Here is a 20,540-nt window from a genome sequence, read left to right on the forward strand (position 1 = left end):
AATTAACTTCTTAAGAATGGGGCATTCTTAAAATGTCTTTTATAAGTACTAAAGAGGGCTTTTATCTTTAGCTGGGGATTTATTCTAAACAATGACTTAGGTTTTTTTCTCTATAAGAAAAGAGGGTTTCTTTCTCTCCAAGGGTTTTCTTCTTGTTATCTTGCAAGAGCCTGAAACCAAGATTATTGAGTTTCTTTCGTAGTGCTTTCGGATTGTGAAGACATTGTGAAGAGAGTATTGGGTTTTGCTTGGGTTGCAAGAAGAGGATGTTGGTGGGTTTTTCATCATTGTTGGAGAGCTAAGAGTTTTCACGCTTGTTTGTAATTTTTCATCATTTTTAGTGAATTTCTACTTGCCGGATTTTCCGTGGATGTAAGCCAAATGTCGAATCACATAAATCTCTCGTGTCCCTTGATTTCTTGTTTCATTTCTTTAATTCAATACTCTAATTGTTGCACATACTCGTTTGGGCTACTTCCGTAGGTTATCTTGCCGCAACGAGAGAGAGAGAGAATCTATTATCTAAGGCAATTTCGCAAAGCTAATTTTTAAGCCTCGATCTTTTTTATTAAGAGATTTAAGGGCATTAAATGAAAAATAACTTCTTCATTGACTAGGAGAACAAAATCTAATTGTCAACGGAACGTCCACTTAGGATCAGACCCACTTATGTCATGACACGGTTTGGATCCAGAGTACACAGTTCGGACTCCAGGATATGCAGCCACTTGAAAAAGATCGGATCCAGATATTGTGCCCAAATCATGCCAATTAACATTCAGATCCTTCGGATCCATATACACACAGTTAGTTCACATTGCAATTTAACATAGAATAATACGGAGTGTGGGTGAAATTTTGTTGGGATTTTATGGCATTTAAAGTTGCCATGAAAGACCATTTCATTGTCAGTAACCTAACTCTCTTATTGCACTTTAATATTCATCATTTGTTGGATGGAATCTTGAAATTCCTTGTAGCTCGTTAGGACCTATAGGAATGCTAGCTGACCCAATTAAGGCAGGGGACAAGACCAAATATACATCAAGCAGTGGTGATATGACCATGTGACCCACCGATGGAATCTAAGCACCTAAACGTGGTATTTTAAATGTACTGTTAGGGTGGTTTATATGACTAGAGGACATTGGAGGGCAGTATATATGTGGTCAAAAGTTTTTCCACTTTAAACTAAAAATTTTGATGCATATTTTGTACGAAAATGTGCCCTTTTTATCTTATTTGATCAGATGCCCATTTTCTAAGTTTGCAACAATACCACACCCATGTCCTAATAAAACCTCGAAGGTGCCCTTTATGATGGATGGATGGATGGTGGTCCCAAGGGGAAAGGAAGGGTAAATTCTGGACTCAGATAGGATAGGATTGTGCGTGTTGGGCCCTCTGGGTATCCACATTTTGGACTAGTTTCTCGTACTGTAGGCCCCCATGTTACACGGCTGTAAGATTTGATTTTATGTTCCACCGCTGTTGTGCCAGAAATCCTTCTGTGACCTTTGAATAAGCTCAATGGTTCGTTTCGGGTTTGTAGATTGTAGGGTAGGGATTGCCCCTACTATTTTTCTACTGACTAAAGAGGCCAAATACAAGTTGTTCTTGGGATAATGACCCTATGCATCTCCCACCATTCACATGCATCAAAAGATAGGGATTCCCTTGTCCTTCCCAGTTCCCACTAAGTATAAATAAACTGTTCTATTTGGATGGTTGCCATCACTCATGAGAGCCTACTATTGTTTTTGATAGACAAAACCACCTTTCCCAACTAGAACAGTGGACAGAAAACAATATCTTTTTGCAGTAGCACTCCTTTGAATGTGGGTTAAATGATATTAGCTCTAAAAAGCATAAGATTCCAGGCAGCCAAGTGAAAGATAATGAATAGAAAACTCCCTAGGCTTGGGGAAGAATCTTTAGAAGTTTTCTATATTAGAGTAGTTCCCAGTTGCAAAGTGGTCTTCTATATTAAATGAAGTACCTTTCCTAGACCTTGTTCTTTTTGGAGAGAGAAATAGGGTTTGCAATGATTTCTATAAATTAGCTGGTGATTAGCTATATAGAACAAGAACATAAAGATCTGTTTGAGATTCTTGACAGGCAATTGGAAAGATGTTCTAACTTTGAGGTTGTGGTTGGCTTGGAGCGCTTGATCTGCACTTTCTTTCCAGTTTTTGTTACCTAAATTAATGTAAAGAGAGAAAATAAAGAAATGAGGAGTAAGGAGAATGCCAAGTTCTTAAAGTGCCAATGTGCCAAATGAAAGCATAGCTTCAAAACTCTTGTGTTATGTCGACTCCCTTTTACCTCCACCGAGTTTTGTATGAGTCCGCATTTACCCTATAAAGTCAATCAGAATCCCGTTTACTCTCCCGAATTATGACCATGTAAACCGAATACTTGATCAGACCTAGTCGACTAAGATTTGCTTTGGGCGTGCGCATTATGGTTCGTAATTCCGGAATGAGGGAAGGATTCTATACAACATCACTATATCTTTTTAGAATTAATGGGAGAGATGTCTATGGTGATGATTATTTCTATCTTTATTAGTATGCGTAGTGTTAGCCCCAATAGAATGGATAGTTGTGAAAATATGCAACTGAAAATATTCAACTTTGTACGCATAAAACTAGGTGAATAATGGCCAAGGGGACCATGTAGAGCACCACCAAAAATAAGAAGATACACCATAATATAGACTTTATACATATCAAATGACTCACAAGATATCTCTACAACTTGTGTTCTTCTCTTCTTAACTTGATCTCTACATGTACTTTTCACTTTTTTTCTCAAAATGAATTATACATAGACATAAATAACACTTAAAATAATTAACTACACTAAACACTTAGCTCGTAGTTTCCATGAGATTTTTAGATAACAAACCAACTAAATAGAATTCCTCCTACTATAAGAAACATATAAAAAAATTCTTTTTCAATACATAATAAATAGCCTCGAAGACTACAGTGATACTTTTTTTCTGAATGATACAGAATTTATTAAAGCAAAAAGGAAAGGACCGAGATGGTCCAAACAAAGCATAGTGAAAAGAAAACTAGAAAAACTACACAAGATAGAAACGAAGGTTGAAAAGCCTCTCACGAAGGGAGGTAGTCGAATATCTCCAAACCCTCCTTAAGCACCCCTTCTCTGGCCAACCCATCTGCCACTCCATTCGTGGACCTCCACATGTGGTGGAAGGAAATCGAAGAGGTTCCCACCTAATCCTGGCTCTAATAAAAATACTAGGAAAAATGCCAAGGACAAAGCTGGGAGCCTTGGAGCCATCTTATCATGTTAAGAAAGTCCCCACCACCACCTTATCCAGGCTTCTCGAATCCAGCAGATTTATTCCTTGATGAACGGCTCTCATCTCCGCCTCGCGAGGATATCCATGACCCCTATGGGACATGAATAAGCCCAAAACACCACCCCTAACTCATCTACTAGAATGCCTCCAATTCCCACCGGCCGGGTTGCCACATTCCAATAGGTAGGATAAATATTTTCCAAAGTTATACTAAAAACTCCCATGTATGTTTTTCTAATGAAAAAGAGTTAAAAAAGGGTTTTGACTTACCTTTTGCATAAATTTGGGCTTCTCACAGTTTCTCTAGAAGTGAAATTTTACAAGTAAGAAGATGGTTCTGTTGACAAATTCAAATATTCTCCAAGAATCTTCTCTACTTGAAACCTTTAATGAAGAAACACAATGCGCAAAACCTTCATCTTCGCTCTGATTTGTTTCTTGATTGTGCTGATCAGTAATGTAAGGAATAAAACCATATTTCTAGTAGCCAAAGCCTCTATATTTAAAATCAACTTTCTCACTATAATTGCCGGTCATAGAATCACAAATTCCACCCCCTTCATCAAGGGTAAGGTTTCATGCTTTTCTTCTAAGCCTTCATTATATCCCATCACACTTCCCCAAAACTCAATCTGGATTGAAACTGAATCCCATAACTGGTAGTTAATGCAATCAAGAACCTACTCAAATGTTAAAAGGATTGTAGTTCAATTTAGAACAGAATCAGAGCTATTCTTACCGACCATAGATGAAAGATTTCTCATATTTATAGAGAAGGTAACAGTACTGCAGCATCCCTCTCCAGGAAATCAATCAGTTCCTTAATAAAGATGCCTACATATTGTATCAATACAGATTATGTTAAGATGTTTAGATCTTGGTTTCTTCTCAGGCTCCCCCGCACTTTTTTTTTTTTTTTTTTTGAATAGCATCCTTCTTAGTCTCCCCTGTGCTTCGTTTGGTTGCTAGTAAAAAACAATGTAATTTTCTAAAGAATGGTGCTCTCTCTCTTTCTCTCTTTCCTCTCTCTCCACTCATAATGACACCCTTATCTAATAAATGCTTGTCCCCTCCCTTGTCTCCTCTCTTTTTCCACAAAAATTCAATGGAATTTTTTTTTACTTGCAACCAAATTAATGATTTCTCTTATTTTATTTGGGCTTGGGAGCTTAAGCTTCCTCCCCTTCTCTATGTTGCGGTATTTTCACCTTTTTTTTTTTTTTTTTGAAAAGTGACATATTTCATTGATATTATAATAACATTGGGGACCAGGAGTCCCGTCCTGAATTACAAAAATGGAGGATGGACCGGGTATACCCAGGACCAAGTAGAGGAAAACATTAAAGCAAAACAAGATACAGAAGCATATCTCTTTCTTCCCTCCTTAAATCCACAGAGGTCGCCTAGCTGCCATGGGATCCCAGGGCCGCTCTAACACGGGATTGCGCATCTAGGAAGAGCATCTCTCCAGCACCTCCAAAGTGTGTTGGAGGTGAAAAACCGGCAAACCTGTGAGGGCGGCATCCGAGTTTCTCTCCAAAAAACCAGGGTTTTTTCGGATAGATTTCTTTTTTTCTATGTGTCTAATAGCCACCTCCCTGGTGAGATCCCAAATACGTTTCCTCGAAGCCCTTTCCTCACTCATGAGTAACTTGAAGAAAGGGTGTTTATACAAAGGCAAGTGGGTCTCTTCCACTAGGACAAAGCCACAAACACTGTAAAAAGTGAAAGGGGAATCTTTAGCGTCTTGCTTAAGTATTTTGACCTTTTTAGTTTAGTGCAATGCTTAAGTAGCAAAAAAAAGCCCTAATCTACTATGTATTTGCATGATCTAGTGATTAAGTTCTTCTTTTGGATTGGATATTTTGGGCATGGCCTACCACCTGAGTGCCAACATTGATGGAATCTCATCTAAAAAACAAACTTCCATCTCCAAGTTCCAAGCTTAGTAATACTGTGATGTTCTATCGGTGTTGAAACATGACGCCATTAATAAATTGATGACTAAGTTTTATTTATTTATTTATTTATTTTTGAAATGGTAATAATTATATAAAATTATGAGAATTTTATATAAGCTGAAATGCCTGTGTTGAACTGTTCGTTAACCAGTGGCTGGCAAGATTAAAAAAATTTAGAGACCAAATTATGAGATTTTTTTTATCGGACTTTTGGGATTTAATAATTTTTTTAATATTATTTAATAATGTTTGACGGCAAGCCTTGGCACAACGGTAAGGTTGCTCCATTGTGACCTGGTGGTCAGGGGTTCGAGTCACGGAACAGCCTCTCTGCAAAGCAAAGGTAAAGCTGCGTACATCTAGCCCTGCCCATACCCCGCAATGGCAAGAGCCTTATGCACTGGGCCGCCCTAATTATTAATAATTAAATAAAAACGCAGAGAAACCTCCAAGACCGAATCAACTCAACTAAGCCCTTGTCCGAAACTAATGGGGGTTGGCTAAATGAATCCTTTAGAAAATTTTCATGAAGAAGGTGAAAGGATCTACCTGGCTCAAATTCACTAAGTCTAATCCTGACACTAGTTGGGTTCGTCTAAAATGATCATTTTCTTCCATTCTCTCATATCCAAGGTCATGTACTCTGTTATGTTCCCTGCCCTTACGTCTTTCCTCACTGTTTCTACCCAATGTGTTTTCGGTCTCCCCCTACCTCTTTTTACTCCTCAACTTGGTCAAGGGTTCAAGTCACAGAAACAGCCTCTCTGCAAAGCAGGGGTGATGTTGCGTACATCTAGCCCTCCCATACCCCACAATGGCAGGAGCCTCGTGCACTGGGCCACCCTAATTATTAATAATTAAATAAAAACTCAGAGAAACCTCCAAGACTGACTCAACTCAACTCAACTCAACTAAACTAAGCCTTTGTCCCAAACTAGTGGGGGTTGGCTAAATGAATCCTTTGGAAAATTTTCATGAAGAAGGTGAAAGGATCTACACGACTAAAATTGACTAAGTCTAATCCTGACACTAGTTGGGTTCATCTATAAGGATCATTTTCTTCCATTCTCTCCTAAGCAAGGTCATGTTCTCAGTTATGTTCAGCAAGAGAGTAGTTGCTCTTTGTTCTGAGAGAAATAGCTACTAGAAGCACTCGCGGATACTCGCTTGTTGCTCCACCTCACGCTCGAACGAGAGTGGTGAACCCAGCCCGTAAGTCTTTCCTCACTGTTTCTACCCAATGTGTTTTCGGTCTGCCCCTACCTCTTTTTACTCCATCAACTTGGCACGAGGAGACCTGGCAAACGAGCGGGCCGGGCCGGGTTTGACCCTGCCCATATGGGGACAAGTCAAACGGGCCGAGTTAAAATGACTCGGAAAATTTTACGGATCACTAAGTTTGGACCCACACCTGGCCCGTACGGGCCGAGTCGACCCACGGGTCACCCGTGTTTTTAGTAAATTCTTGTTTTTTTTGTTTTTGTAAGTATTTGCTAGCCACCTTCTCCAAAAGCTACTTCTCGCCCATCCTTTGCAATTGTATGTGTTGAGAGATTTGTCTTATTAGACATGGTGAAAACTACACGAAAATACTATTTTTGGAAAGGTGCCTAGCAATAATAAGTACGAAAAGAAGCTAGCAATAATAATCATAATGTACTAAAGTTTTGGAGGAAAATTACAGAAAAAGTGTTATAAAGTAGAAAAGTAGAAAAATTATGGAAAAAAGTACCGAAAAAGGGTATCTTTATATGACAATTACTGAAAAAAACTACAAAGAAGAGGTATAAAAATATGACAATTACGGAAAAACTACTTTGTTTCACTTCTACGGGCACCCGCATGTCCGGGTGGACCCGCCCAGTTTTGACGGGCCGGGTTGACCCGCGGGTCAACTTAGAATCGGGTCACAAAATGTTGACCCGGACCAGGAAATTACGGGAGGGCCGGGTCAATTCTTGCCAGGTCTAGGCACGAGTCACTTCTTCTCACTGGAGAGAAACCTCCAAGACCGAGATGATCAAAAATACGAAAAGTGAATAAATTCATAAAAGAAAATATAGAAACAATGGAGAAGTTGAAACCGGACAGGGCTAAATTTAGTATATAAATAAAGCGCCCGGTTTGCAACGAACAGGGTGGTTCAGACGGACCGGGCAATCTAATTGAAAATTCAGGTAGTTTATTTGGATGTTTGATCATAATGAATCAAAATAAAGATCAGATCAGGGCAAACATGGATCAAACTTTCTCTCTGTTTGGTCCGGGTTCTTCGCTCATCCATTGTTTGGTTGCAATAGGAAAGCAGAAACCCGGATTCAGATCACTGCCATTTTCCCCTCACACTTGTTCTATCTTTGTATTTTTTGCCTAGCCTGCAACAAAACCCATCAACCATAACATTGATATATATGGGTATTATAGACTGAGTAATTTGCAGCCATGGAATGCAAGCTTTAGATTGAGAAAATTGCACCACAAAAACCGATTTTCGCTCTAGCGTTTACTTGAATAATAAATATACATTAGAAGGCACATACCAGAAAGAAAAAAGCTCAGGATAAGTTGGAATTAACAGGGAGAGGAATGTGGAAGCCTCGCCTGTGCCGTGGAAAAAAAATTCAAAACGGGCTGAAGAAGAATATCAAATGGGTGACATGGGGCTCGATCATATGCCAAAGATTAAATGACAGACTATTTACAGTATATCAGCATCCTATATTTGATAGTCTGCATGAAGAAAGTTCTCAAACTCTGTTCCCTGGAGTGTCTTTTGTACTTCATCCCAGTTCTCAACTTGCAAGGATAGGGGTCTCGTGTGGATCTTTACCTGACGGCTCGATAAATCCCTCAATGGCACCTTAAGGAATTCTTGGACATCCATAAGTTTCTGCACAAGCAGAAGAAAGATTAGCAAACTTGAATGTGATAAGTAAGGGTAAAACTTGGGTCGGGTCTATAGCTCGATGGTTGAGGGCTGTATCTCAACCCTGAGGTCGGGGGTTCTATCCTAGCTTACCTACCAGAAAAAGTGTTTTAGTGCTGAGCCCCTAGCTCATTGGTAAAAGGATGTGTTCCTCAACCAAGAGGTCGGGGGTTCGATCCCAGCTTATCTATCATAAAAATTGAAAAAAACTTGGGTCGGGCCGAGTTGAGCTTTTGCTAAAAAATGAATTGGGTTGAACGCACCCCACCCAATTTTATGGTAAAAGCGCAACCTGAATTCCAACAAATCGACCCGAGTTGCACCCCTATGATGAACATAAACCATAGAAAAGAAAGGTTGATAATTTCCGAGCTTACAGTGCGATTGTTGATAAGATCTTCGTAGTATAGAATAATATGACGAGTACTCTTGAAGTATTCTAAAGCGTCAGTGGTAGACTTTTCTACTTGCGCCAGATTGTTTAATAATAGTGTGGTATTGATTGTGGGTTTGTATCTTGCAAGTAGTTCAGCCTGTAACACATAAAAACAAGGAATTCAGGACATGGCATTTCATATGTGGACGAGAGAGAGAGAGAGAGAGAGAGAGAGAGAGAGAGAGAGAGAGACCTCATTCAGTGAATGCACATGAGATTTATGGGTCCCATTTAATTGCTTAGCATCTCGATCGTAAGAATTTGCAAGTAATGAAATCATCCGGCGTAGAATATTTCTTCGGAACATAAATATCACGGAAACACCCTTTCTATTGAAATACTCAACTATTTCTTTGTGATACTGCACAGCACCCTGACATTAGCCATGACAATGAAGGATTTAGCAGCATCTTCATTTTGCTCACAATAATACATGGAGGAGGAAAATGTTACTGATAACATTATAGCATCTTTCATCTATTCTAGCAAAATATGAGAGACTTTTTCGAAACACGAAAAGGAAATGGAAGGCAAAATACGTAATAACTTCAAAGACCTCATGCGTCAATATATATTTCGACTTCCCAAAATGTCTATACAGTGCATGTATGGGCATGATTATTCCCATGAAACTAACTAGTGTGAAATGTGTATCTAGAATGTGGAGACACATTGAAGAGATCGTTGTCTATGTTTATCTAACCTAAAAAACCTAAACATGGGTAGTTTATCTTTCCTAGTTATGTGTTGTTTTAAATATCATTGTCACTGTCATCTGTTATGAATCAAGTCCATATTCTAGTATTTCTTATAATGATAATTCAACTATGAGTTTGGATGGCGTACATTTGATTTAAATTTGTCTCCCATTAGCCAAAAGCCAGCACCATTATACAATCTTGGAGGCTCAAAATCTGCCTATAATTATTGCTTGTCACACTATTCCCCCCCCCCCCAAAAAAAAAAAAAAAAAAAAACTATTACTTGTCACATTGCTTGAGTCATCCGTTTACCCTGTATCATTTTTTTTTTTTTTTTGAAAGGCCCGTCTACCCTGTATCATCTTACAGCATTTCTGGGTTTGTTTGCACTTTGCAGGCATCACTCCTTCCTTTCAATGATGCGGCATTCAGTTGAAGACAACATGATGATTTTCGTATGCAACTTTATTTTCAATTTAGCTATCATAAGCTCTATCATATGTTATTGTGCGTTTTGTCTGCAACCATAGTTTTAAACTTCTATTGAAACCGACACAAAACTATCAAAATATTTCTTTTTCCATCACCACCGAAACCGAAACGCATGGTGGAACCAAACCATTAGTGTATTAGTTGTATACTATAGCAATATGTGCTACATGGTTATATTTATGTCAATTGCATGTGGAATATGTGCATGCAACATGTATAACTATTTATATGAATTACATGTGAAATGTGGTATATACCAAATTTTCAGACATGTGTGACAGCGCATGTCACTAGGTTTTTATGTTGTTAAACCAATATTGGTAGTTTTTTGCTCGTGTAATATATTTTTAGTATGTATTTATGCTTATTTCAGCACTAACTGAAGAATTTTCTTTTTCTTTTCTTTTTTTTGGGGGTGGGGGGTAGCACTAACTGAAACAAGATGGTTTGGACATATCCAGCGTAGGCCTTTGGTTGCTCCAGTGAGAAGTGGCGACTCATGCCAAGTTGATGGAGTAAAAAGAGGTAGGGGCAGACCGAAAACAACTTGGGTATAAACAGTGAGGAAGACTTGATAGCTAGGAACATAACAAAGAAAAAGACCTTGGATATGATAGAATGGAAGAAAATGATCCACGTAGAAGAACCCAACTAGAGCCAGGATTAGAGGCGGGAAGATTCCTTTCACATTCTTCACGAAATTTTTCTATAGGATTCATTTAGCCGACCCCAACTAGTTTGGGACAAAGGCTTTGTTGAGTGAGTTGAGTTGAGTAGCACTAACTGAAGATTAGTCTAATATATCCATCACTTGCATATATTTCCATATGTTTCTATAATTTTACAAGATTTTCACTGAAATTTCCAACCAAAGCTGAAACCAAAACCAAAATTTAAAACCTTGTCTGCAACAGCAAATAACTTTACTACAAGGAGCTTGGTTTTGAGCTGTGGCCCTCAACCATTTTCCACCATCGGTCGATTATGACGCTTTCGGGGGCCCAAACCACCAATCTTGAAACCTTTATCTATGCAGCAATCTGTTCTTCAGTGTTTCAACTTTCAAAACTTGGACTCATACGAGAACTCAGCCATGGTAAAAGGGAACCAACTCAGGCAAGTCAATAATTGATACAGTCAACTTTTCATTAAATTGGCGAGTCAATGGAGTTTTTTGATTGACTTGGTAGGGTAGAACTCAGACTCGGATGAGAACTTGGCCAAGGTTAGAAAGGAACCAAACCGACTCGGGCGAGTAGATGACTAACAAGGGGAGTTTTTAAACAGTGCTTGACTTGGCTCTGATTTTCTGTGGCCCATATAGGAAAATTTGGCTTTGTTTCGCCAACCTTTCCATATAAGTAATGTTAAAGATTTTTCAAAATCAAGTGTCTTGTGGTCAAAACAAATTTTGGAAAATATTTTCCTTTAGTTGTTTTGGGAAAGGAAAAACTATTCTTTTAAAAAGTTGATTTTTGCTTTTGCTTTTGGAAAGAGTGTAGAAATGCATTGAAAAGATAGTCCCACGTTGCTCCGGAGAAAAGTTGGAGATGGGCATATATTAGTTCACCCATTCCTTTCTCTTGTTTGTGTGTACGTGGGGTCTTAACCATGGGTAGAACCGCGGGACGGTGCAACGCACTGTTCGCACACGCTCACGCTCACGCGCGGCGTGGGCAATGGGCTATAGGACGCATAGTGGCACTTTTTTAGGCGCACTTTGCAATGCGAAAAGCACCCCTGAATAGTGTCTTTCCAGTTCGGTTTGAATTATGGCCGTTAGATCGCGCCCATACGCGATTCAATGATCCATATCAATCCTGGAGTGACTGTTGGGATATTTAAAATCCCGTCCTCCCCTGTATAGATAGCACCCCCTAGATTCTTGACCGCTGGGGGAAGGGACACAACCCAATGGATCGCACCCACTGACCGTTGGAGTACTGGGCCCGCTGGGCCGACCGTTAGGCTCGAATCAAAGCCCAACCCAACCGAACTATTCTTCACTGGGCTTGATGGGCCAATGACCTATTCGGCCCACCCACTAGACCGATCCACAATCGTCTAGATCAACGGTCCAGATCAAATCTGGAAAAATTAAAGGCTCCAATCACTCCTCGCTACGATATGGTGTGCGAAGTGCAAAGTACAAAGTGGGCCTAAAAAAACGCCAATAAAGCGCCACTATGCGCCCTATAGCCCATTACCCACGCCGCACGTGAGCGTGAGCGTGCGCAGACGGTGCGTTGCACCGTCCTACGGTTCGACCCATGGCTAAGACCCCACGTGCACACAAACAAGAGAAAGGAATGGGTGAACTAATATATATGCCCATATCCAACTTTTCTCCGGAGCAATGTGGGACTCTTTTCAATGCACTTCTACACTCTTTCCAAAAGCAAAAGCAAAAAACAACTTTTTCAAAAAATAGTTTTTCCTTTCCCAGACAACTAAAAGAAAATATTTTTCAAAATTTGTTTTGACCACAAAACACTTGACTTTGAAAAATCTTTAATAATCCCCCACCATTTTCAAAATCAAAGAAAGTTTTCTCATTAGGCTTGGAATTTTTATGCATAAATAAAGGTATCTCTCGATTTGAACCTTTACTTAGTGAAAACACATCAAAGTTAACCAGAATTGCATAGTAGACATGTCTTTGAACTAGCGATTCTATTTGGTAAACCGGACACGTCTTACACATAAGAATTCATCTCTTTTGGCAATTTCTAAAAAACCGACACATGTATTGGCCTTGTGTCTATATCTTGGTTTCATGAGCGCTCTAAAGACTAGTCATGTCTCATAGGAAGCGGCACCACTCCCACACTCACATAGGTAGACTTATTAAGAGTGCCAAACACTTTGTTATAAGTCTATTAGGAGCTCAAATGCTCAGCCTTTTCTTTTTATATATTACAGATACCAACCACTTTACCTTGGGATGGAAATATAATATATTATAGTAATTGCAATCACTTCATATGATGTACTTTGACTCATTGAACTCAAGACTTGATATTTATTCAAGTGTTGAGTCGAGGTTCCATCATTGGTGACCATTTGGTAATGGCTTTAACCCCATCTCTAATGATGTTTTACACACCATATCTCTCGCAAGAGCTTTAGTGAATGGAACAGCCAAATTTTGGCTTGATCTCACATAATTAATAGTTACTACTCCATTAGTAAGTAACTCTCTCACAGTACTGTGCCTAAGTCCTATATGTCTGGACTTACCATTATAAACATGATTATATGCCATAGATAGTGTGGCCTGACTATCACAGTGGACATAAATCAATGGCATAGGTTTAGGTCATAACGGAATTGCGAGTAACAAATTTCGAAGCCAATCCGCCTCTTTACAACATGCTGCCAGAGCTATAAACTCTGCTTCCATAGCTGAAGTTATTATGCATGTCTGTTTCTTAGAGGCCCAGGAGACTGCTCCCCCACCAAAGGGTGAAAATCCACCCACTGGTTGATATACGATCTATACGCTCAGTTATCCAACTAGCGTCAGTGTATCCTTCTATTACAGTTGGATACCCACTATAACATAAACCATAGTCTATAGTTTTCTTTAAATATTTTAATACTCTATAGACTGCATTCGAATGAGAGAAATTTGGACTACTGGTAAACCTACTAAACTTACCCACAACAAATGCTATGTCTGGCCTAGTACAAGTCATAGCATACATAAGGCTACCAATCACACTAGCATACCCTAGTTGAGAAATAGTCCTTCCAGAATTAAGATATAACCTCCCACTAGGATCAAAAGGAGTTGAAGCAGGTGAACAATCAAAATGATTAAACTTTTTAAGAATTTTTCAATATAATGTGACTGGGTCAGAATCAAACAGTTGTTATGTCTTATGATTCTTATACCCAAGATCACATCTGCTTCACCCATATTTTTTATATCAAAGTTTTGAGATAAAAATAATTTAGTACTTTGAATACATTCAATATCTGTACTAAATATTAACATATCATCAACATATAATCACACCTTTGCCACCTTTAAAGTTATTATATACACATTTATCTGACTCATGTATTCTATAACCATTAGAGACTAATATCTTATCAAATCTTTCACGCCACTACTTAGGAGCTTGCTTTAGGCCATATAAAGATTTGACTAATTTACAAACTTTATGCTCTTGACCAGGTAAGATAAAACCTTCAGGTTGTTCCATGTACTCTTCTTCATCAAGTTCATCATTTAAGAATGTTGTTTTAACATCCATTTGGTGAATGTGAAGTTTGTATATGGAAACAAGAGCAATCAAGACTCTAATGGTAGAAATCCTAGCAACTGGTGCATATGTGTCAAAATAATCAATTCCGAATTTTTGAGTAAACCCTTTGGCAACTAACCTAGCTTTAAACTTTTCTATCGTTCCATCTATTTGATCTTCTTTTTGAAGATCCACTTATACCCTATAGGTTTAGATCCAGGTGGTAGATCAACCAAATACCAAGTCTTATTACCCATGATAGAATCCACTTCGTCATTAATGGCTTCTTTCTAAAAAGCGGCATCATGTGACTTTATGGCTTCCTCATAGGTTTGATGGTCACTTTCTACATTTAAATCTAACATTATAGAAGATTTGAGTTTTTCTCTTGTCCCTTCTACTATGTAGATTACAAAGTCAGGGCTAAAACTCATATCCCTTCTATCTCTTGAACTTCTTATTTTTCCATATCTTGAACGAGCACATGCACTAAATGTTACTAAAGATCAATAAAAAATAGCATTGTATATGCATATGAATCTAAAAGAAGAAGAGGCCCTGGCATGGGCTAATGTGCACCAAGAGCGAGAAGGGCGGAGGGGAGATTCGGGCTCCACAATTTGTTGTGAACCATCTCCAAGCAAGAGAGAGAGAGAGAGGAGGAGGAGCATTGTGTTTTGAGGTGGTCAGAGGTTGAGAGAGAGAAAAGACGAAGAAGGACAGCCCAGTGCACGAGGCTCCCACCATTACAGGGTCTGGGGAGGGCTAGATGTACGTAACCTTACCTCTGCTTTGCAAAGAGGTTGTTTCTGTGACTCGAACCTGTGACCACCAGGTCACAATCGAGCAACCTTACCGTTGCGCCAAGGCTCGCCCTCTGCAAATCGACAAAGTAGAAAAGACGAAGAATTAAGAAAAAAAAATGAGGAATTTGTATAATATGATGAAAGTAATTCTAAGGGGATTGAATGGCTAAAAATGGGCGGGGGTCGAAATATCATTTCCCTTTCCTAATATATGATGTTGGATAGGTACAAACATTTTACCAACAGTTAGAATAGTATCTTCAGAAAACTCAGTTGACCTAGACATTGAAACTTTTATTGTAAATGGCCTTCCACGAACTTATATTATAAATGGCCTTCAACTTATAAATAACAATAATAATCAAGAGTTCTACTCCTTTCTTGGCAGGTAAGCTGATATCGAATCAGAATCAAGAGCTTTACCAAGAAGATCCATTTGCATCCACTTGATTGTGTACCCCACCAGGAGGTAGAATGTTTCATGTGGCTTTATCCATCTAAGGTTACATCCATAGTTACCAGAAACTTCATAGTTTGATGGGAAGCTTACTTACCCATAAGCTTGCTTCTGAAGCTAAGTTCTTCTCACTTCCCAAATTTAAGGGAAGCGCACTTCTCATAAACTTCACATACACTTCCAAGGTCCAATATAGATGATTGTCCTCGACACATGTTGATTTCCTAAATTCAAAATCATTAGCCAAAGTCGGTGATGAAAGGCTTGGGTATCATCTTAAGATCAAAATGGTATAATAGGTAAAACCAAAATCCATATCACTTGTCTAGTTAAAACTGACATGAGATGGTGTCTTTCCCAAGGAAGCAGAAATCACACCCTACATCGGGGAATCGAGATTCCTTGGAACACGATTCCGAATCGGGAATCGGGATGCCTCCCAAAAAACTGGGAATCACGCTTCCCCGTCGTTTTAATGTAATTAGAATCACAAATATGGGAAACACGCTTCGCCATCACTTCCCTATCACGCTTCCCTAGAGCTTCCTCGATGCTTCCCTTCGCGCTTCCCCCGGCACTTCACGCTTCCCGCTTCCCACCATCCCAAGAGCCTCTGCTTCCCGCTTACCGCTCTGGCAACCTTGGTCTTTCCCATAAACATTGGATGATTAGTGACTCAAAGAGGCTTCTCCATTCAATGTATCAGTGATAGGAGGTCTTGAACAGTCTAAATGTGACAAAGCCAAATCTGATTTGAAACAGACTCGAATCATCTGTCCTAAGTATGGTTCAACATCACGATATTCCCATGGAGGAGACACTATACTTGGGAAAGAAAAAGAGAAAGAGGTAATCTCCTTTGTGTTCAGTGTTCACAAGGGTAAGAACACGGTCACGTAAGTAAAATTTCCACACAAAGAAAGGCCCACCATGCTGCATTTGGCAAACATATTCGAAATAACGGATACATAGGAGTCTTTCAGATCACATGCCCCCGAAAGAAGGGACACCTCTTAAATCAAGTCAACTACATTCTCAGCAAAATGTAGCATTATTCGTGAAAATAATTCCATTAAAGTAGCACTCATCAATCAAACAATCAATTATTCATTTAAATCCTCCACATGATAGTCTGGAAGGCAATAGACCAATAAGACAATATCCCACTTGTTTAACTTAAAAAGAAAGCCTGGAGAAATGTAATTCACACACTACTGTAACATTGATTGATTACCATATCAAGCATGCAAACATTAGAGGGCATCTCCTCCTTTGTCAGGAATGCGAGATGTTCTTCACGCACAACGACAGCATTGATCAATGTCTAAAACTTATAAGACGAGAAGTCGAGAACTCGTCCAAGACAAAAACAAGCTGACTTGAGCAAGTCAATGAATGCCAACAGGAATTTTTAATTTATTTGGTCTAGTCAAACAAAGTTTTTCAGTGACTAAGTAGGGACAAAAAAGGATTGAGGGCGAGCTAATGGTTGATCCAAAAAGTTTCGAAGCACTGGTTCAATAATAAAAGTTGCCTCTAACCGGGAAAAAATTCTCAAATCACTTAATCACAAAACGGTTTCCAATCCACATCTGCACCAATATCTTGAATAATGCATGTACCTCGAGTGACTTGCATCCACAACTGCAAGCAAAAGGGTTTGCTCAAGCTGTTTTCATGAGCGACAAGCCAATACAAACTGGATGATGATGGCCAATGCATCAATCAATCCAACTACCAACTGAGATTCAGGGTATGGCCTTCATGTTAGATCCCGAGAAGCACATATCAGAACAAAAGTCCATCCCTACATTTTAAGTCATTCATAGATTGCTAAAACACTTTTTTAGCACTTCATCACATCTGCGACAAGTTGAATTTCTTTATCCTTTTCTATCTCAACCACATAGAAGAATTTACAAATTCTATTTCAATCATATAGAAGAATTGACAAGTGGCACTATTGCAAATAACTCCTCCAGCCACTTCATACAGGGACAGCCACAGCTCTTAGGGCATTGCATCTTTCATTATCTGCTAGCAAGGTGGGCTGGACCGTTAAGTTATTGCAGAATCTTACAGAGCAAAAGTATTACAGGGTGACAAGGTTGGCTGAACAGGACTGTAGTTTGTAGGGAGTCATGCTGGCAATGGACGGAGTTGGATTTTACGCTCTTTGCCAATATATAAATGATTCAGTTCTCTACCGAAATGATTTTAGAATGGAATAAAGTGTGATTGGGTGTTTTGAGGTGGGGTGTATTAATGGATAATGTTGTGAAGGTTTTTTGAGTTTTTGCTGTATAAGTTTTGCTTTGGTGGGACCCCTCGTCCCTGTCAATGTCATCAAGTTACAGCTATTAATAAATCCGTTATCATCCAAAATAATAAATAGTTCTGCAGAGAGAGGTCATACCTGATTAAGCATCCACTTAAAGCCAACCGCAGCCGAGCATTCGTTCTTTGATGCACTACTAAACCAATCTAGATTGTACACATTATCTAATGTACTCACAATAGCTGAAATATTACTTCTCCTTTCTTTCACAGAGAAGATCTCTCCATTAGAGCTCACATTGACATGGCTGTTCAACAAAGTTTCAAACCACCCACTTCCAGACCTCTGTATTGACAAAATTGCAAAGAGCCGAACCGGGTTGCACATGCACTCACCCCTGTTTATACACCCCAAACATCACTCAAATAAGCAAAGGAGAATCCAAATTCAAAGCCAGTGTTAGACGTTTGTGAAAATAACCAATTACTCCAAAAGCTTAAGCTATTAAGAGTTCGTGTTATTTAATCATATATACTTCAACACTCCTCACATGTGACCCCATTTCTTGGGGTTGGCCGTACACATGGCACATATGACCGCTCTTTTGAGTTGGCCATACACGTGGATATTTCATTTCAAGAAGTTGTTTGTTAAAGTATAAAAGATTAAATAACGCCTTCTACAACAGGTTAAGCTTTTGGAGTAATGGGTAGTTTCACATGGTATCAGAGCAAAGGTCCTCAGTTCAAAACTCCTTGATATTAAAAACTCCACATGCAATGGCCAACCAAAAAGTGGGGCCACATGTGCCACGTGTAGGCCAACCCAAAAAAAGAGGGGCCACATGTTTGGGGGAGTGTTAAAGTATGAAAGATTAAATAACGCCTTCTCCAAAAGCTTAGGGCGTTAAAGTTGGTGTTATTTAAACATTTATACCATGGGAAACAACCAATTACTCCAATTACCTGCTATAAGTTTTGGGTTTTGGATAGTGCATGTAAAGGCGCTCCCATGGTTGAATACCAGATACATGACAAGGCCGATCTAGCACTTGAACATTCAAGTACTTAGGGGTGCTTATCTGCTTTAGACAGATCAAGCAAATATAAACTCCACAAATCATAGCAAAGAATAACAGGAACATCCTCCATAAAAGTGGAGACTTCTTAGGAGGCTTTATGACAAGGGTATCCTGCAGTTGAAAATTCCCAACTGTTAATAAAAAAAACAACATTATATGGATTCTACATAGAGGTGAATGTAGAAAAAAAGGTAGATGATATAATGTAATCAACATAAGAGAATTCATCAGAGAACAATCAAATCTCAAGTAAAGGTTTAATTTTTACTTTTCAAAAAAAATCTTAAGTAAAGGTATTAGAAATTCATGGAGTATAACATTTGATCCGGCATTAGACTAATATTTAGAGAATGTAATCAGGACCATGGTTTTAAATTTCGGTTTCGAACATCGCCGAAACTGAAATTTCGGACGAAATCCAACGAAATATTAAAAATTGTATTTTATTTATTACAAAATTTCGCACAAATTTTGGAAATAGCTAAATTTCGACCGAAATTTTAAATTTTCTGTCGAAATAAAGTAACGTTTCGGTTATGTACCATATCAGAAACCTGAAATTTCGGATTTCGGTCGAAATTTAAAACCACTCAGGAGTCAGGACACAAAAAGAAAATCAGGGGAAAAAAGCAAAAATAAAAACAAGAACTACACACGTAGACTAGAGACCTGAATAAGCATTTAAAAACATTCATCCAAATAAAATCTGGGAAAAAAAGTGAAAATAAAAAACTGCAATCTGGGTTTTCTTCAATAAAAATAAAAAAACTAAAACCTGGGTTATCTTCAATAAAAGCAAAAAACTACAATCTGGGTTTTCTTCAGTAAAAATAGAAACAATAATCTGGGTTTGGTTCATTATAAACAAGAAACTACAATCTGGGTTTCTTTAATTTCAAGCAAAACAAAAAAAAACTACAATCTGGGTTTTCTTCATATCAATCAACTACACAAAATATCGAGCTAAGATATTATCTATACAACACCAGATCAAACCATACACAGAAAAACATGAAAAAGAAAAACCCAAAACTGATAGATGTTCTCTTCTAACTTTTTTGCATTGCACTCAGTCAAAATAAAGAGATCTCAAATGAAAGATTAAAAAAAAAACATTGAATTACCTTACTGAAGAAACAGCAATCATCCGACATTTTCTTCTCCTCCTTGTTCCTCTTCTTCAAAGGAGGAAAACTTTTTCTAGTGGAAAGGAAAAACCTTTCCTAAAAGAAACAGAGATTTTTTTTTCATGCGAAGAAAAACAGAAAGTTTCTTTTGATTTCGAGATTTTCGTCGTGGCATTCGGTTTCATTGACACTTTTCATTTTATTTCTCTCCCCTCTTCTTCTTGTTGATTTTCCCATCTTCGATTTTATCTCCCTTTTTGTTTTTTTATCCTTTTCTTTGCCTTCTCATGATTACATCGAAGCGGCAAAAAATTAGTAAAGAAAAATATTCTTCCAATTTGCTTGGTCAAACCCAACGGAATGCCTTGTTTAGGAATTAGGATAGACCGAATAGTAGTATTAATTTGACATTGGCTACTGATACTGGCACTACCATTTTTTAATAATGGCACTAATTCATCTTGTCTTTTATTAATCAAACAGCTGTGAAAGGTTAATACCCTCCCAGAAAATCCCCAAATCCCATCCAGATAAATCCCCAAACCCCAACTACAACCAATCAACCATATTAAATTACATTGCCAAAAACATAGAAAACTTGTTTTTTAAGGAAAGTTCTTTCCAAGAAAGAAAAATACCTATATCCAAACGTTCCCTTAATGAGTATTTATATGTGTGTGGCTTT

General features: G+C 38.5%; 1 protein-coding gene across 2 annotated transcripts; it reads right to left on the bottom strand.

Moving 5' to 3' along the window:
- Positions 1–7,768: 7,768 nt before the first annotated feature.
- On the bottom strand, positions 7,769–20,161 carry LOC143858182 (uncharacterized). Of its 2 annotated transcripts, none has more exons than XM_077368823.1 (6): positions 19,853–20,161; positions 18,613–18,839; positions 17,786–18,044; positions 8,854–9,021; positions 8,602–8,757; positions 7,769–8,188 (listed from the first exon to the last, which is right to left on the bottom strand). In XM_077368823.1, exons 1-6 carry the CDS (start codon positions 19,880–19,882, stop codon positions 8,015–8,017), a joined length of 1,014 nt encoding a protein of 337 aa, XP_077224938.1. In that variant the 5' UTR covers positions 19,883–20,161; the 3' UTR covers positions 7,769–8,014. The 2 variants fall into 2 exon arrangements, with proteins under 2 accessions (XP_077224938.1, XP_077224937.1); XM_077368822.1 differs by having other exon boundaries at positions 8,854–9,033; positions 19,853–20,157.
- Positions 20,162–20,540: the final 379 nt, after the last annotated feature.

This window comes from Tasmannia lanceolata, unplaced genomic scaffold, assembly GCF_043159265.1.
Source record: "Tasmannia lanceolata isolate RefF3 unplaced genomic scaffold, GAP_Taslan_0.1 ptg000025l, whole genome shotgun sequence".
Classification (NCBI taxonomy): domain Eukaryota; kingdom Viridiplantae; phylum Streptophyta; class Magnoliopsida; order Canellales; family Winteraceae; genus Tasmannia; species Tasmannia lanceolata.